This window comes from Sinocyclocheilus grahami, unplaced genomic scaffold (assembly GCF_001515645.1).
Source record: "Sinocyclocheilus grahami isolate Dianchi unplaced genomic scaffold, SAMN03320097.WGS_v1.1 scaffold367.1, whole genome shotgun sequence".
Taxonomy (NCBI): domain Eukaryota; kingdom Metazoa; phylum Chordata; class Actinopteri; order Cypriniformes; family Cyprinidae; genus Sinocyclocheilus; species Sinocyclocheilus grahami.
The window spans coordinates 968487-984833 of record NW_015505546.1 but is presented as its reverse complement, the minus strand read 5'-3'; the positions used below and the strand labels follow the sequence as shown (position 1 = coordinate 984833).

At 35.5% G+C, this 16347-nt stretch overlaps 1 protein-coding gene across 1 annotated transcript in view; it reads right to left on the bottom strand.

Annotated features, from left to right (window-relative positions):
• The window catches only part of abcc8 (ATP-binding cassette, sub-family C (CFTR/MRP), member 8), a 77493-nt gene that overhangs the window by 22404 nt on the left and 38742 nt on the right, over window positions 1–16347 (bottom strand). The window contains exons 11-14 of the mRNA XM_016230270.1: window positions 12712–12828; window positions 12538–12610; window positions 10273–10378; window positions 3459–3491 (exon numbers count right to left, since the gene is read on the bottom strand). Coding sequence (XP_016085756.1) covers window positions 3459–3491; window positions 10273–10378; window positions 12538–12610; window positions 12712–12828 — 329 coding nt within the window. The remainder of the gene's footprint in view (window positions 1–3458; window positions 3492–10272; window positions 10379–12537; window positions 12611–12711; window positions 12829–16347) is intronic.

Here is a 16347-nt window from a genome sequence, read left to right as displayed (position 1 = left end):
GTGATGTTTAGATTTCAAGTCAACTTCGACTTGTGCCATATTTTTATTTGAGAGCTACAATGGAGGGGAATTTTTTTAGTAAATAGCATCTTAAGTTTTTCTTACAGAAAGCTGAAATATATGCACGAGTCATCACTTTTATGTGTTTTTCCCTAATTGGAGCAGATGTGGTCATTATGAACTGTTGTTTTTTGTGGTGATTACAGTGTTATTTGAGTATCATTTATATACTATTATAGCATTATAAAAATAAAAAAAATGAATTAGCTTTACTTTTATATTTTAATTTTAGTTTAAGGAATTTTGTCATGTTGTCTATTGTTATGAACTGTTGTTACATATGCATAAATAAGTCAAACGTGATCTTATAGTCAATATAGAGCAATACTATGCAGTCTGTTGACCAATAATATTTCTTTGTGGGCAGGGCTACACAATAGAACGGCAAAATCACAGTTAGTTAGGATAAAACTATATACGAATACGATAGTAATAGTGTAAAGCATGCTGGTAAGCAAAAATTAGCCAATCAAAATGAATATCATTTACATAAAGTCTTAAAGCCACAGTAGTCAGAGACGATATTATTATTATAATTTTGTCTTTTTTTACATTTATTTTAACACTTATTTTAATTTTGCTTTAATTGAATTTCAGTATTAATTTTAGTTAATGATAAATACCAAATTGTATATTTGGCATATCAGATTTAAAAAAAATTATTTTGTGATTAAGGCTGTGTTTGGAAAAGCATGCTATCATATTAACACAAACTTTGTCAAACTGTGCAGTATTTAACAGAATACACTGTATGCAATGTTGTATCCCACAATGCAATGTGCTCAACCTTCTATTTCAGGTGTGACAAACCAAGTATCAACTATATTTTTCTTTCTTTATTTGATTGGCTTATCAAAATTACGCTTTTACACAAAACTTAAATGAATGTTTAGTTCTGACATGATAAAAACCCAGCAGCTTTTCAACGTTTAGTCACGCGTCAATCATGAATCAGAGTTCAATTTTGTTTCTATTTGAATCAACATTGATATTGTTTCACATTTTTACATTGTCTTATTACATTTTTAACTTTTAAGTAGTATGTCTTTTTACAATTATTTAGCAGGAAACTTTTTGAATCAGTGTCATGAATCAAAGTTTAAAGAATCTATTTTTTTTAATAGAAATAACATTGATATTGCAATATTGTTTCAATGTCTTTTACAATGCAATGTTAACATTTTAACATTGATTTGTTAGTAGTGTTTATCTTTTCAGCAGTAAACGTTGTTTCAACATTTTTTAGCATTTTTATGTTTATTCATAGGTGAATCAACATCATGAATCAAGGTTCAATCAATGTTGATTTTTGTTTCTGATTTTTCAAATAAAATCAATGCTGATATGCAACAGTTTCAACGTCTTTTACAACATCTTGTGAAAATGTCATTGTTGATTTTTATTGATATTGATACGTATTTTGCTAACCTTTTCTACAACCATTAAGCAGCAAATATCGTTTCAGCAATTTTTTATGATTCAATGTTTACTCACAGGTGAATCAACATCAAGAATCAAGGTTCAATGACTGTTGAATCAACAGCGATATCACTATGTGTTTTACAACGTCTAGTTAAAATGTCAATGTTGATTTATTTATTTTGTTATCTTTTTTTTTTTTCAACATACAGATAAAACTGACATTCTTCAACCACATTTCATTCATGAAGGTCAATCTCACGCCAGCTAGTGAATGTCACTTGCTCACTTAAATTTATGTCTAAGGTCATGTGACCCCAGATAGCACACGTACGTCTGCAAGATGTATGTTAAAGATCACTTGATCTGGAAAGCATCTGCTGTGTACAAACATCAGATAGACGTCCGTTTTACATACATTCTAAATCATAAACATCTTAAAGCCGTTTTCTAAACATCTATTTGATATCTGATATGAAATGTCTTATGGATGTATTGCAGATGAGCAAACACTAAAAAAATATGTCTTGCAGATGTAAATGCAGATGTCAAATAGATGTCTCCATGATGTGCGTGTGCTGTCAGGGACAGTTTAAAATGCTTCCTATTGCATAATGCATACGGTTTCACATACATATTTAAACAGCAAACATATATTGAGTGTATGCTGCGCAGTATTCAGTATGCATCCTGCTAGTATTCCATTCTAAACAATACCATTTTCTATTTGAGCTGTGAGAAGAATGGATTGTGATGCTTGTCGAGGTTTACTGGAAAAATTCCAATCACATAAAAAACATGCTCTAGTACGGAAATTACACTATTTCTAGATAACAGGCAGCATTTTTTGAAGTATCCAAATAGCCTTTTGAATGAAACAGCAGATGGCTTTTTGAAATGTCCGGTAATAACACACCTTGGCTTTGTAATGTATGACATAGAGATTGCCGCCAACAGTAATAAGAGACTTCTATTCTTGGCTGCCATTCCAGCTCAAGTGCCAAGAACAGGACAGACACCTGCACACACTCACACACTCACACATTGAGAAAGCGCGTGCTGTTTTATTGATGACCGAGGGGACGGTAGTACATTTCATCACCAGCACCAACTGTCACTTAGATAGTAAAACGCTTTTTAATAGTCCTCCAAAGAGCTAATACCTGAGCTGTTCCCTACAGAGTTTATGTATTTAACAGACAAAACAAATGAGTTCACCCATTACAGCAGATAAGAAAGCCATTGAAATTGCAGCTGTCTCTGTTAGAGCCATGGTTTAGTGGCTAGTGTAAATGCTAGCGTGTTGTGCAAATACAAAGCAATACAAATCCAGTTGGTGTCGTTTTGGTGTCTGGTTTTCTCATCATTTCCTGTCCTCTTTCCACTTGCCATATAATCAAGTGGCCAAAGCAACAATTTCTCAAAACCTAGCAGCCACAATTTTTTAGCAGTCTGACTAGCCACAATTTCTGCATTGCAGAATGCAGCAATATATTTATTTTTAACAATTTGAGACAAGCTTTGTCTCGGCATGCCCAGTGTTGGGGACAGTTACTTTTAAAAGTTTTTGCATTATTTAACATATTTAATTATTGCAGGTTTCGAAGGTTGCATTTCACTGTTTTCATTCATTTGGAGGAATACTGAATCAGTTTTTGTGCAGGTGAGATGAGTGAATGCATGTTCACATTCAGTCTAGAACTACAGTAAGATCATGTTCACACAGCGCACACAATGCCTCTGCACTTACTCCCGATTTCTCTCAACATGACAACACGAGAGCTGTTAGTCAATAAATGGCGTTACTTATTTGAAACAGTAACTCAGTTTCTTGTAAATTAAAAAGTAACGTTACTTTACTAGTTACTTGGAAAAAAGATGACAGGACACGTCCACAAACACGTCCACAGTAATTAACAGACTCTGCAGGACGCGCTAAATGTTTGTGTTTTGCAGCTTTGTATGACAAAAGAACCAACCTTTCATTTCCTTCATCATCCAGAGTGGGCAGTCTGCAAAAGAACACACAGAAAATGCAACTCAACAAGGAGGAGAAATTAACATGACAAAGATATTTATGTGCATAGATTCAGATAAACTGTGCTGAGAAAAAAAATAATTTGAAACAGAGCTAAAAATCTGTAATACATACACTGAATTATTTATTGTATTTAATTGCAATTTCTAAGAGATTCCAGTCAAGGATAAGCATGCTGCTGTAATATTGCAAGTATTCTGAAAGCAAGATACATACAATGGCGTTCAAAATAAATCCATAAAGGGCCACTACTAGAACTGAAATTAGCTCCGAGGCTAAACAAAACTAAATTGTCCTTGAAAAGTTGAAAAATTTAAGGGGGTCTGAATACTTTCCGTACCCACTGTAAATAAGAGCTTTTCTGCTGCCTGAAGGCATTAGCTGCAGTCGAAGCTCTTAAGCTCTGTCCTTTCAAACCTGGAAAAAGAAGAACCAGAAAATACTGCAGCACATCTACAGCCATTAGATAATTATTATAAAATATTTAGCCATTATAAAATATTTATTCAGTGTTATTCAATGATGGCTTTGTAGTTAAGCTAGGAATCAACATGACAATTTAAGAGAGGCTGTTTTGGAGATGTTAAGTCTTACTGCAACATGTTTAGCCTTAACCAGTTTCCATTTTTGACCTTCATTACCTCTTCTTAGTGATTGTTTTAATGGGAATGTACTGTGAACTGTCAATCCACATGAGGGAGAACCGTAGAAAGCAGATGACGCATGCGGTTCCAGGAAGGTGATTTTTAGACACCATACTGAGATGTAATTAACCACTGTGTGCCATTATAAAATGACTGACATTATTAAAACTGTGACATATAATTTGTAGAGAGGTGCTAAGCTTGACAATATGTCATATATATATATATATATATATATATATGTGTGTGTGTCTGTAATTATTATATTTAACCCTCTGGGGTCTGAGGGGGTTTTGGGGCCCTGCAGAACTTCAATAAAATTGTAAATACAATTAAAATTTAAATATTAATAATAATTTAAATATTGCATTTAAATATATTTAATTTATATTTAAATTTTACATTAAATATAAAACATATTACAACTTAACCAATATATGAAATACTGTTTTAATATTACTTTTAATAATTATTCAATTATATTTTATTATTACCAAGAACTGCTTAAAACCTAACCTTTTTTGTTGATTTTGATTGCTTCTATTGTCATCATTTGTACGTCGCTTTGTATAAAAGCGTCTGCTAAATGACTACATGTAAACGTAAATGTAAACATTTGTGATGTTGCAAAGTAGTAAATGTTTACAGAAAGAACAACAACAAAATATTTATTTATTTGCTCATTTATTTACTACTTCTAAAATAGTGACCGCTAACTTCGCTAATATTACTTTTAATAATTATTCAATTATATTTTATTATTACCAAGAACTGCTTAAAACCTAACCTTTTTTGTTAATTTTGATTGCTTCTATTGTCATCATTTGTACGTCGCTTTGTATAAAAGCGTCTGCTAAATGACTACATGTAAACGTAAATGTAAACATTTGTGATGTTGCAAAGTAGTAAATGTTTACAGAAACAACAACAACAAAATATTTATTTATTTGCTCATTTATTTACTACTTCTAAAATAGTGACCGCTAACTTTGCTATGTTGAATTGTAGATTTTTGTTTAGGACATGAAATGTTGACATTTCAAGCTGTTAAAGTCATTTATCTGGGCAGATAAACAGTTGTATGATAAATGATTGAGAAAAGAAACGTTGATACTCTCACCACCTTGTTTTTAACAAACTTAAAGAATACAGAAAATTCTTAACCCATGCATTTTGGCAGTTATTTACAAAACATTATTAGCATGTTACATAAACTGTGTATGATTCCTTAAAATAACAACTATCAGAGATCAAAGACTATTTAGCTTATCTATTACTTACTACAAATATCTTATTTACGCTGTTTTGGGCATGACATGTTGAGATCAGAAGCTGTGAGAGTCATTCTGACTACATGTAAACGTAAATGTAAACATTTGTGATGTTGCAAAGTAGTAAATGTTTACAGAAAGAACAACAACAAAATATTTATTTATTTGCTCATTTATTTACTACTTCTAAAATAGTGACCGCTAACTTCGCTATGTTGAATTGTAGATTTTTGTTTAGGACATGAAATGTTGACATTTCAAGCTGTTAAAGTCATTTATCTGGGCAGATAAACAGTTGTATGATAAATGATTGAGAAAAGAAACGTTGATACTCTCACCACCTTGTTTTTAACAAACTTAAAGAATACAGAAAATTCTTAACCCATGCATTTTGGCAGTTATTTACAACACATTATTAGCATGTTACATAAACTGTGTATGATTCCTTAAAATAAATCAAAATATCAGACAAAAATAAACAGAAACAGTAATTGTTTACAAGCAACAACTATCAGAGATCAAAGACTATTTAGCTTATCTATTACTTACTACAAATATCTTATTTACGCTGTTTTGGGCATGACATGTTGAGATCAGAAGCCGTGAGAGTCATTCATGTGGGCATTTCTCTGATAAATGATTCAGATAAAAGAGAGGTTTTCTTGCCACGGCGCCTGAGATACAGTACTCTCTGATCATCAGCCAGAAGCGTCGTATCCAACATGAACAATCACACGTAAAAACCATTTCCTTTCCAATTAGACAACACCCAGTTAATACAGTAAATTTTGGTACTGGTAGTATAAACATTTGCTTTTAGGAGACCCACATTTAGCCTGCTTGAAAGCCAGATGACTGTTCAAGGAGATATTTTGTGCTGTAAGGCTTTGTAGTCTATTTTTAGACATAACATATATTTTGGTTAACCCTCAGCTTACTGGGCACACATAACATGCAAGCTGTTTGAATACTGGATGGTTCTCATAGAGAGAATGTGCTCATGGTGAGAAGATAAGTGCTCAAATAACTCATGGATAATTCATCTTACGTCATTCTGTAGGATTCAGGTGTCCTTCGTATTTAAACACATAAGCAATTGCTTGGCCTATGCATTGTGGTTGTAGTAACAAACTTCAATACTCAAGAGGTGCTAGAGCTGCTTTAAAATGTCTGTGCATTAAACTAGATACATCATTATTCAAGTTTAACTCATTTAAAGTGCATTTACTATTTGAAACTGTAAAGCTGCTTTGACACAATCTCTATTGTATAAAGCGCTATATAAATAAAGGTGACTTGCCTTGATTTGTTTCGGGTCTGAGACGGTAATTCGATTCAGGCGGTTTAAAAGGGTAACCTTTTAATTTCAATGACTGCTTCCAAATCATGCTTCTATACAGAGGAGACCCACATTTAGCCTGCTTGAAAGCCAGATGACTGTTCAAGGAGATATTTTGTGCTGTAAGGCTTTGTAGTCTATTTTTAGACATAACATATATTTTGCTTAACCCTCAGCTTACTGGGCACACATAACATGCAAGCTATTTGAATACTGGAGATGGTTCTCATAGAGAGAATGTGCTCATGGTGAGAAGATAAGTGCTCAAATAACTCATAGATAATTCATTTTATGTCATTCTGTGGGATTCAGGTGTCCTTCGGGGTCAGATACTTTAAGCATGTATTTTAATCCTATGCATTGTGGTTGTAGTAACAAATGTTATGAACATCTCCTTTATATTTTAATCTAAAGCACTTTAAGTGGATCTGCATTGTCTGTCTAATCCCATTGTTATCATAAGTGGCCCCCTTTGATTTGGGCTCATTTGGTTGGTTGTTGCCAGGATGGACTGGCATTTGAACAAACGCCCTTCTGTATTGTGCTTGACCCTGGACGCGTCTCTTAAAAGCGTGTGCGAACATCAAAACACAAGCCCCAAATCAACACTGTAATCACTAATAGCCTGTATGAGAGCATGAACTGATGAACAGGTGACTAATTTGTGAAAAGGACTTGATATGATGGTGGATGGGAACATCACAGCCTCTGTTTGACCCCTGAAGCTCAGATGAGTGTGACGTATAGAGGGTGAGGGAAGGGTTTCTAGTGCTCATCAACAGAGGCAACAGTGTATTCCTGAAATGGCCCTGTTGCCCTTTATCTGCTGACATTTGAGCCATTATGGGATGCACTGGCACATATTGCAGTGATCTTTTTAAAGGTGATCTGTTACTGTTCCATTTCGACCACATTGGTGAAATGTGCAGTCTTTCTGCAGCTTATTTTCAATAAATGCTCATTTTCTCTGGCCTAGTGATGAAGTTTTGTGCTCTGAAAGAGCTTGTTTTCATAGGACATTGAACACTGTCAAAATAAAGGAAATCTGATTCCTCATTATGACTCCAATAAATCCTGTTTTCTGACCCTGGACGCGTCTCTTAAAAGCGTGTGCGAACATCAAAACACAAGCCCCAAATCAACACTGTAATCACTAATAGCCTGTATGAGAGCATGAACTGATGAACAGGTGACTAATTTGTGAAAAGGACTTGATATGATGGTGGATGGGAACATCACAGCCTCTGTTTGACCCCTGAAGCTCAGATGAGTGTGACGTATAGAGGGTGAGGGAAGGGTTTCTAGTGCTCATCAACAGAGGCAACAGTGTATTCCTGAAATGGCCCTGTTGCCCTTTATCTGCTGACATTTGAGCCATTATGGGATGCACTGGCACATTATGACCTTTTTATTGCAGTGATCTTTTTAAAGGTGATCTGTTACTGTTCCATTTCGACCACATTGGTGAAATGTGCAGTCTTTCTGCAGCTTATTTTCAATAAATGCTCATTTTCTCTGGCCTAGTGAGGAAGTTTTGAGCTCTGAAAGAGCTTGTTTTCATAGGACATTGAACACTGTCAAAATAAAGGAAATCTGATTCCTCATTATGACTCCAATAAATCCTGTTTCGAAAATTCTTCTGGTTTTCCCCCAAAATCAATGTTGATTCTTTCTGGGTAAACCAATGGCTCACAAAATTGGGAATCAATACCAGTGGCAGTCCAATTACTCCTTTATAGGGTCCTGCTGTGTTTTCCACAAGCCTGAAACTGAACAACCACATTACTTCAGATATTCTTTGAAACATTAAGAGAAGCTGGTAACACAATAATCAACTTTATATTACCTAGAGACTGAACATAATAGAGCCCCACTTTACTGATCCTTATGAATTTTTTCTTTATATAATAGTGACTCTGAAAATTACCAATCCCCAAAACATCCACAGTATCATTAAAGCAATTTCAAGCTCCTTATGAAAGGCATTACTCGTTACAATGTATTTTCTGCACACAGTGCTCTTATTCAGAGAGCTCTCATGGACAAATGGGATTCAGTCCTGTCAACACAGCAATCACTTCAACCAGGGCTGGGTATGAAATTAGGGTGACAACTTCTGCCATCGATTAGAGCTTTTCAATTAACAGCAAATTCACATCTTTCATCCTTTCCACCAAAACTCTGTGTTCAATGGGGAAAGACAGGCGAGGAGGAAATAAACATTTGAAGAGTGATAATTATCTTGACACATGCTGTCATTCAGCGCTTCAATGGGATGTGGACGCACGTATAATTCTGTCGTGCAACACAACATTTATTTGCGTTCAGCCCTTTTTCTCAACCAAAATTGTTCCCAAATTTTTCCAAATTTTTTTGAATTGTCAGCACAGAATTTAACGCTACAGTTAAAAAAAAAGATTTTGTCGACACTTGCAAATTTTAGTGATAATTAGCATTTCCATCAGCTACACCGGTAAACATTTTGATGTGCTGAACTAGAAAAATGGGAATTTGTCTATGGTTTATGGAAGCCTACTTCCGCCACTGAATACAAAATAAAACAAGGTTGCGACTTTTTATCTCACAATTCTTTTTTCCCCTCGCAATTGACTTTTTTCTCAGAATTGAGAGATTATATCTCACAACTTTGAGAAAAAAAAGAGTTTATGCACGTTTATAGAAAGAAAATCAGAACTGCAAGATATAAACAATTGTATCTCGCAATTCTGACTTTCTTTCTTGCAATTCTGACTTTATCAGAATTGCGAGTTTATATCTCACAATTCCTTTTATCGCAATTCTGACTTTTATAAACTTTTATAGATGTAAACTCACAATTCTGACTTTTTTCTCTCAATTCTGACTTTTTTCTCAGAATTGTGAGTTTATATCCCATAATTCTGACTTTATAACATGCAGTAGGTGTGAGTTATTAAGGCAGAATTGTGAGATATAAACTCGCAATTGTAAGGAATTTTTTTATCTTCTTTTCCCCAGAATTGGACATTATAACTGACAATTGTAACTTCAGAATTGTGAGAAAAAAGTCAGAAATGCGAGTTAGCAGTTAGTTTTTAGCTGCATTATTGTCAAGGCTCATTCACACTAAAAGCGATAAGTATTCTGAAACCATATTAGTGTCCACACCAACAGACTATAACGTTCAGTTTGTTATAAGCAAACGCTGCAGTTTTGTTTGTTTAAATGCTTGAGCTCTTTGAAGTCAGGTGGATTCTGATTAGCTGTCAAGTTTTTAACATTCATCAGCTGGAAAAACATCATTCTGAAAGTGATTCCAACAATATTGTTCCTCATGTCATTATTGTTGTAGTTTGGACTTCCCTATTCTCACAGAATTAGACTCCTTATTATAACTTCCAATTTCACACCAAATGTCTTTGGTGTGAACGGACCTTTAGTCTCCAACACTATCAACCACTCCAGATGTTATGCTGAACTCAATGTTTCATGACCATCAAAACATGCATTCGGCATTCTCACCTGTTCCATATAACAGTGCCAGAGATCTTCTGCATTTCGCCCAGTGCAGCCAACAACAGAGATGATTTCCCACAACCCACCTGGCCCACTATCATAGTTAACTGACCTGCAGAGAGAATCAATCAAGAATCAAGATAAATGGGTTTCATGGAGCAAAAAATCATGTTAAAATAATTAGGGATGCACGATATTGGAGTTTTGCCGATATCCGATATGCCGATATTTTTCAACTCATTTTGGTCGATATATTTCCTTTCGTTTGGAAACAACACCAAATCTCTCCTGTGTAGAAATTATAAACAAATTATTTTAAATTTTGGTTAGTTTTGAACAAGAACTTATTTGTTAGAATTAAATAAACAATAATTAAAGTTATTTTATAATGACAGTACATTGAAGATGTGAAAATAACTATAAATAAACTATTTCGCTGAATGTTTAATTTTTTTTATTTATTTCAAAAAGATGCAGTGCTAACCTTAACATTTTATTTTAAGATTTAACACTTGTAAATGGTCTAAAGCAAAAGAGTTGTAAAAATTCTGAAAATCTTTTAGAGCTTAATACATGTTTAAGAGCTTAAACATAATTTGTTTAAAAAGTATTACACATTAATGAATAAATCAGTATATATACAATTATTTAATTTATGTGTCATGTTTGTGATTTTTGGTTGTTGTTGTTGTTTATGGAAGCTATAGATTCTGACCTTTAAATCAAAACATACTCATGATTTTATGGCATCAATTACTGCTTTATTTAATCAGAAACACAGTCTAATATTTATTTGTGTATTTTGCTTTCATCTTATAAGAAGTAGGCCAAAAGCACCCCCTACGGAATTAAAACTCCTTACTGAGCGGGTATTAGGACCCGGGGGAGGCTGCCGCTGCACGAGCTAAATGCAGCAATCCAAAACAGTGAATCTAATCATCATTCAGGCAAAACTTTGCTTCAAGAATGAGCCACACTGCTGACGTGATCTAATCGCTAGCACACCCTGAGCACATGTGAGTTAATGTATTCCTCTTATCGGCAAGACATATCGGCATAATTTTTCATATCGGGCCGATTCAGATATTGGTGTCGTGCATCCCTAAAAATAATAGTTCACCTGAAATGAAAAATCTGTGTTTTTCAAATAACAATTTAGGGCCCTATTTTAACGATCTAAGCGCATGGTCTAAAGCGCAAGGCGCAGGTGCACTTAGTGTGGATTCGACGTGTCCAATCAGAGTCTCAATTTCCATTCCCTTTAAGAGCCTGTTGCGCTCTGTTGGATTCACTATTTACATGGCGGAATTTGCAAGCGCAAAGACTGAACGCGTCTCCAGAGGGGAAACGGAGCTGCTCGTGCATGAACAAATAGGTAGGCGAATTCTGATACATGCAATGACTATCCATTATGACATGTAGGCATTTTTATATTTATGTAGCATTCACAATAATAATCCCTTCTTTTATAATAATTCACTTTTACTTTGTAATCCTTTAATTTTTATTATTTGGCATGTTTGTGTGCTGCTCTCTGTGTGTGTAATATGCAGAGTGTACGCGCGCTGTGGACCCGCCTATAGGCGCATATTTCTAATGTGCTCTTTAAATAGCAAAAAAAAAACTACTGCGCCATTGACTTTAGACCAGGTTTTAGTTGGTCAATGGTGCAGTCTATTTCAGTTGCCTCAAAATAGCAACGGGCCAACAGTGCGCCTGAACACACCTTGTTTTCAGACCAGCACGCCCATGATGGGCGTGGGAAACAGATGGGCGCAAAGGAATTTTCTATTTAGACAACATGGTGTAGGACGTGAAAATGATAACTGCATCGGGCTGAAACTAGCAAAAAACACTTGCGTTGCGCCTGGCGCTGCATTGTGTCGGGTGTAAGAAAGGCCCTTAAATTTCAATCTTTTCTACACACAAAATGATTATTTGGCTTTAGAATATATCACACAAGTCATACTGTATGGGCTACATTTATGATACTTCGTGTCCTTTCGGAGCTTAACAGCATAAGCAACCATCAACATTTTTATTGTAAGGAAAAGAGCAGCCTGTGCATTCTTTAAAATGTCTCCTATTGTTTTCCACGTAAACAAGGAAATGTAAAACACATGGGTTTGGAATGTAACTAGATTTTTTTCATTTATGGGTGAACTATATGTTTTAAGTTAGTAGATGGGATCAGGAAACACCACAAGCCACATTCAAAGCAACATGAGCGCCACCTCCAGTATGTGTAGATGTATTTTTGATAGGACTTACCAAAAGGAATCTTAATATTCACATTGGACAAGGTTGGGGTTCCATCAGTCCAGCTGAAATATCCATTTGTGATCTGGAATGGATATAAAGGAGGACAACTGTTATTCTCATTCATAATGGGCGCTCAGTTTCCTGTTTACTGCCTGAGAACAGAAATAACCTGCATAGTCTCACCTTGATGCAGATATCTTCATCCTCCACCGCCAGCGGCTCATCCTCCTGCTTGCTCTGAAGGGCGAAGCTGTTCCAGTCGTCTCTGACGGGTCGCTTACGGTTCACCACCTTCAGAGGCTTTATCAGAGGTGAGAAAAACAACATCAAATCTGATGAAGCTCAGCGTGAACAGCCTCTTTAACAGTGCTAACCTCTCCATGCCAACCAGTACTGTGATATTACAAACATGAATAATGTATAGTCACAGTCATGAATAAAAATAACTCAATATTGCGATCCCTATGGCTGGATTAGTGAAAGTGTGTCAGCATAAGCCTTAAGGCCTATTTATATCAAAAACTAGAATTTGACTTTTAATCAAAATAATGCATTTCTGTGGGCCTATTCATATATGAAAATGTATCCACAGCTTTTTTCCATATAATAATAATAATAATAACAAAAATTCAGACTAGATGTCAGACCATTCCATGAAAAAAAAAAAAAGATCATTACAGAAAAAATATATACTATTCCTATAAAGAATGAATCTAATTTCAGACATAAGGTCACTATTTATTTATTTATTAAAATAAACAATTACAGACAAAAGGACACAATTTAATGAATGTGTTTGTTGAATAGATAAATAGTTTAATAATTTGTCTTATTCACTTTAATAATAACATTTCAGATGATAGGCCCTTTTCCTTCATTCATTCATTCATTCATTCATTCACTCACATCAAGAATGAAACAAATTTCAGATAAAAGGTCACATTTCAATTAATTAATGTATATACAGTATGTATTTATTGAATAAATTAATGATTCAATACATTATTTTAATATATTTTATATTATTTTAATAGTGTATACTGTGTATATTTATGATGTATATATAAATACAAACACATGCATGTATATATTTAAGAAAAATATGTTGTTTACAGGCGCATCTCAAAAAATTTTAATATTGTGAAAAAGTTAATTTTCTTTGTAACTTATTTCAAAAAGTGAAACTTTCATATATTCTAGATTCATTACATGTAAAGTAGAACATTTCAAAAGTTTTTTTGTTTTAAATTTGATGATTAGAGCTTACAGCTCATGAAAGTCCAAAAACCAGTATCTCAAAATATTAGAATATTTCCTAAAATCAATCAAAAAAAGGATTTGCAAATAAGAAAAGTTCAAATACTTTAAAGTATGTTCATTTATGCACTCAATACTTGGTCGGGGCTCCTTTAGCACAAACTCAAGCATCAGTGAGGTGTGGCATGGAAGCGATCAGCCTGTGGCACTGCTGAGGCACTATTGAGCCTTCAGCTCGTCTGTATTGTTGGATCAACTGTTTTCATTTTGTCTCTTGAAAATATCCCATAAATTCCATATTGGGTTCAGGTCAGGCATGTTGGCTGGCCAATCAAGCACAGTAATATCATGGTCAGCAGAGCACTTGGAAGTGGTTTTGGCACTGTGGGCAGGTGCTTAAGGCCTGCTGGAAAAGGAAATCAGCATCTCCATAAAGCTTGTCAGCAGATGGAAGCATAAAGTGCTCCAAAATCTCCTGGTAGACGGCTGCATTGACTTTGGACTTGATAAAACACAATGGAGCAACACCAGCAGACGTCACGGCACCCCAAATAGTCACTGACTTCAGAAACTTCACACTGGACTTCATATGGGGTTCAGGTCAGGCATGTTGGCTGGCCAATCAAGCACAGTAATATCATGGTCAGCAGAGCACTTGGAAGTGGTTTTGGCACTGTGGGCAGGTGCTTAAGGCCTGCTGGAAAAGGAAATCAGCATCTCCATAAAGCTTGTCAGCAGATGGAAGCATAAGGTGCTCCAAAATCTCCTGGTAGACGGCTGCATTGACTTTGGACTTGATAAAACACAATGGAGCAACACCAGCAGACGTCACGGCACCCCAAATAGTCACTGACTTCAGAAACTTCACACTGGACTTCAAGCAGCTTGGATTCTGTGCCTCTCCAGTCTTCCTCCAGGCTCTAGACCTTGATTTCCAAATGAAATGCAAAATTTACTTTTATCTGAAAAGAGGACTTTGGACCACTGAGCAACAGTCCAGTTCTTTTTCTCCTTAGCCCAGGTAAGATGCTTCTGACATTGTTTCTGTTTCAGAAGTGGCTTGGTAGCCCTTTTATTGAAGTCGTCTGAGTGTGGTGACTCTTGGACTATGTTCACACTGCAGGCAAATGTGGCCCAAATCTGATTTTTTTGCTCACATGTGACTCAGATCTGTTTTTGTCATGACAGTGTGAACAGCACAAACCGCATGGTATCTGATCTTTTTGATTCTGATTTGTGCCACTTCCACTTGGTACTAAATCCGATCCATGTCAGATGTTTTGCAATGCGACTGCAGTGTGAACGGTCATGTTGGATTTCATGCGGCTTTTATGTCACTCTAGATCAACATTCGTCATAATTCCGTGCTAACGGGAAACACTTCAAAGATTTTACATACCCAAAAAGTTATCAAGAAAGTGGCCAAAGGTAATCAGTGGAAGTGTGATGTGTCAGAACTCATGTGTATTACATTGACAACTCTACAAGCAAAACATGAGGGCTCGTATCACAAAAGTTTCAAAACTCTGCTTTCTTTTGTCACATTCTTGTCTTTATTTTTCATATTGCCTGTGCATAATTTCGCTGGCTTCTGCAGCAGATCACACTATAAATAAACGCATAATCGCTTAATTTATATCCGTGTTTACTTCCGTATGACTGCGCAAGTGTTGCCAAATTCACATTTTCCCCACGGAATTGGGCTACTTTTTCCTCTGCCGCGGGATGTTTTTCAACTTTGTGGGTTGACGCGACCCCACTAACGCGATGTTTATCTTCCTGAACATGATTGGGCAAGTTTTGGACTAGTTTTGAGAAAGAATTGGGTGGATTTTGTTGTGAAAATCTGGAAACCCTGTTCATATCGTTCTTTTGCACATGCGGGTCAGTTCAGAATCATGATCGGTTCACACTGGAAATCTGATATTGGCCAAATTTAAAACAACAATGTGAACAGCTATACAAAAAAATCGGATCTGAGAAAAAAATCGGAATTGAGCGCTAAGGCTTGCAGTGTGAACGTAGCCTTGATGCAATGACTCCAGCTTCAGTCAACTCCTTGTGAAGCTCTCCCAAGTTTTTGAATCGGCTTTGCTTGACAGTATTCTCAAGGTCATCTCTGTTGCTTGTGCAGCTTTTCCTACCCAATTTCTTCCTTCCAGTCAACTTTGCATTTAATATGCTTTGATACAGCACTCTGTGAACAGCCACCCCTTTCAGTAATGACCTTCTGTGTCAATGATTGTCTTCTGGACCATTGCCAAGTCAGCGGTCTTCCCCGTTATTGTGGTTTCAAAGAACAAGGGATACCCGGAATTTAACCCTCTGAGGTCGACTAACGCGGATACGCGTTTTGTGGCATCTTCTCCTGATAACACCGAAAATAACTTAAATTACACTTTCAGTTTTGATCTTACAGATAAGAGCAATACATCAATCTAATCTGTAAAGTGTCTACTTTTATTTGTGTACACACATAATAACAACAGAACTTTGTGTATTTATAAAATAAAAAAAACAAACAGGGTGGGCGGTCTGCCGCCTTGGTCTGCGTAATCTTTA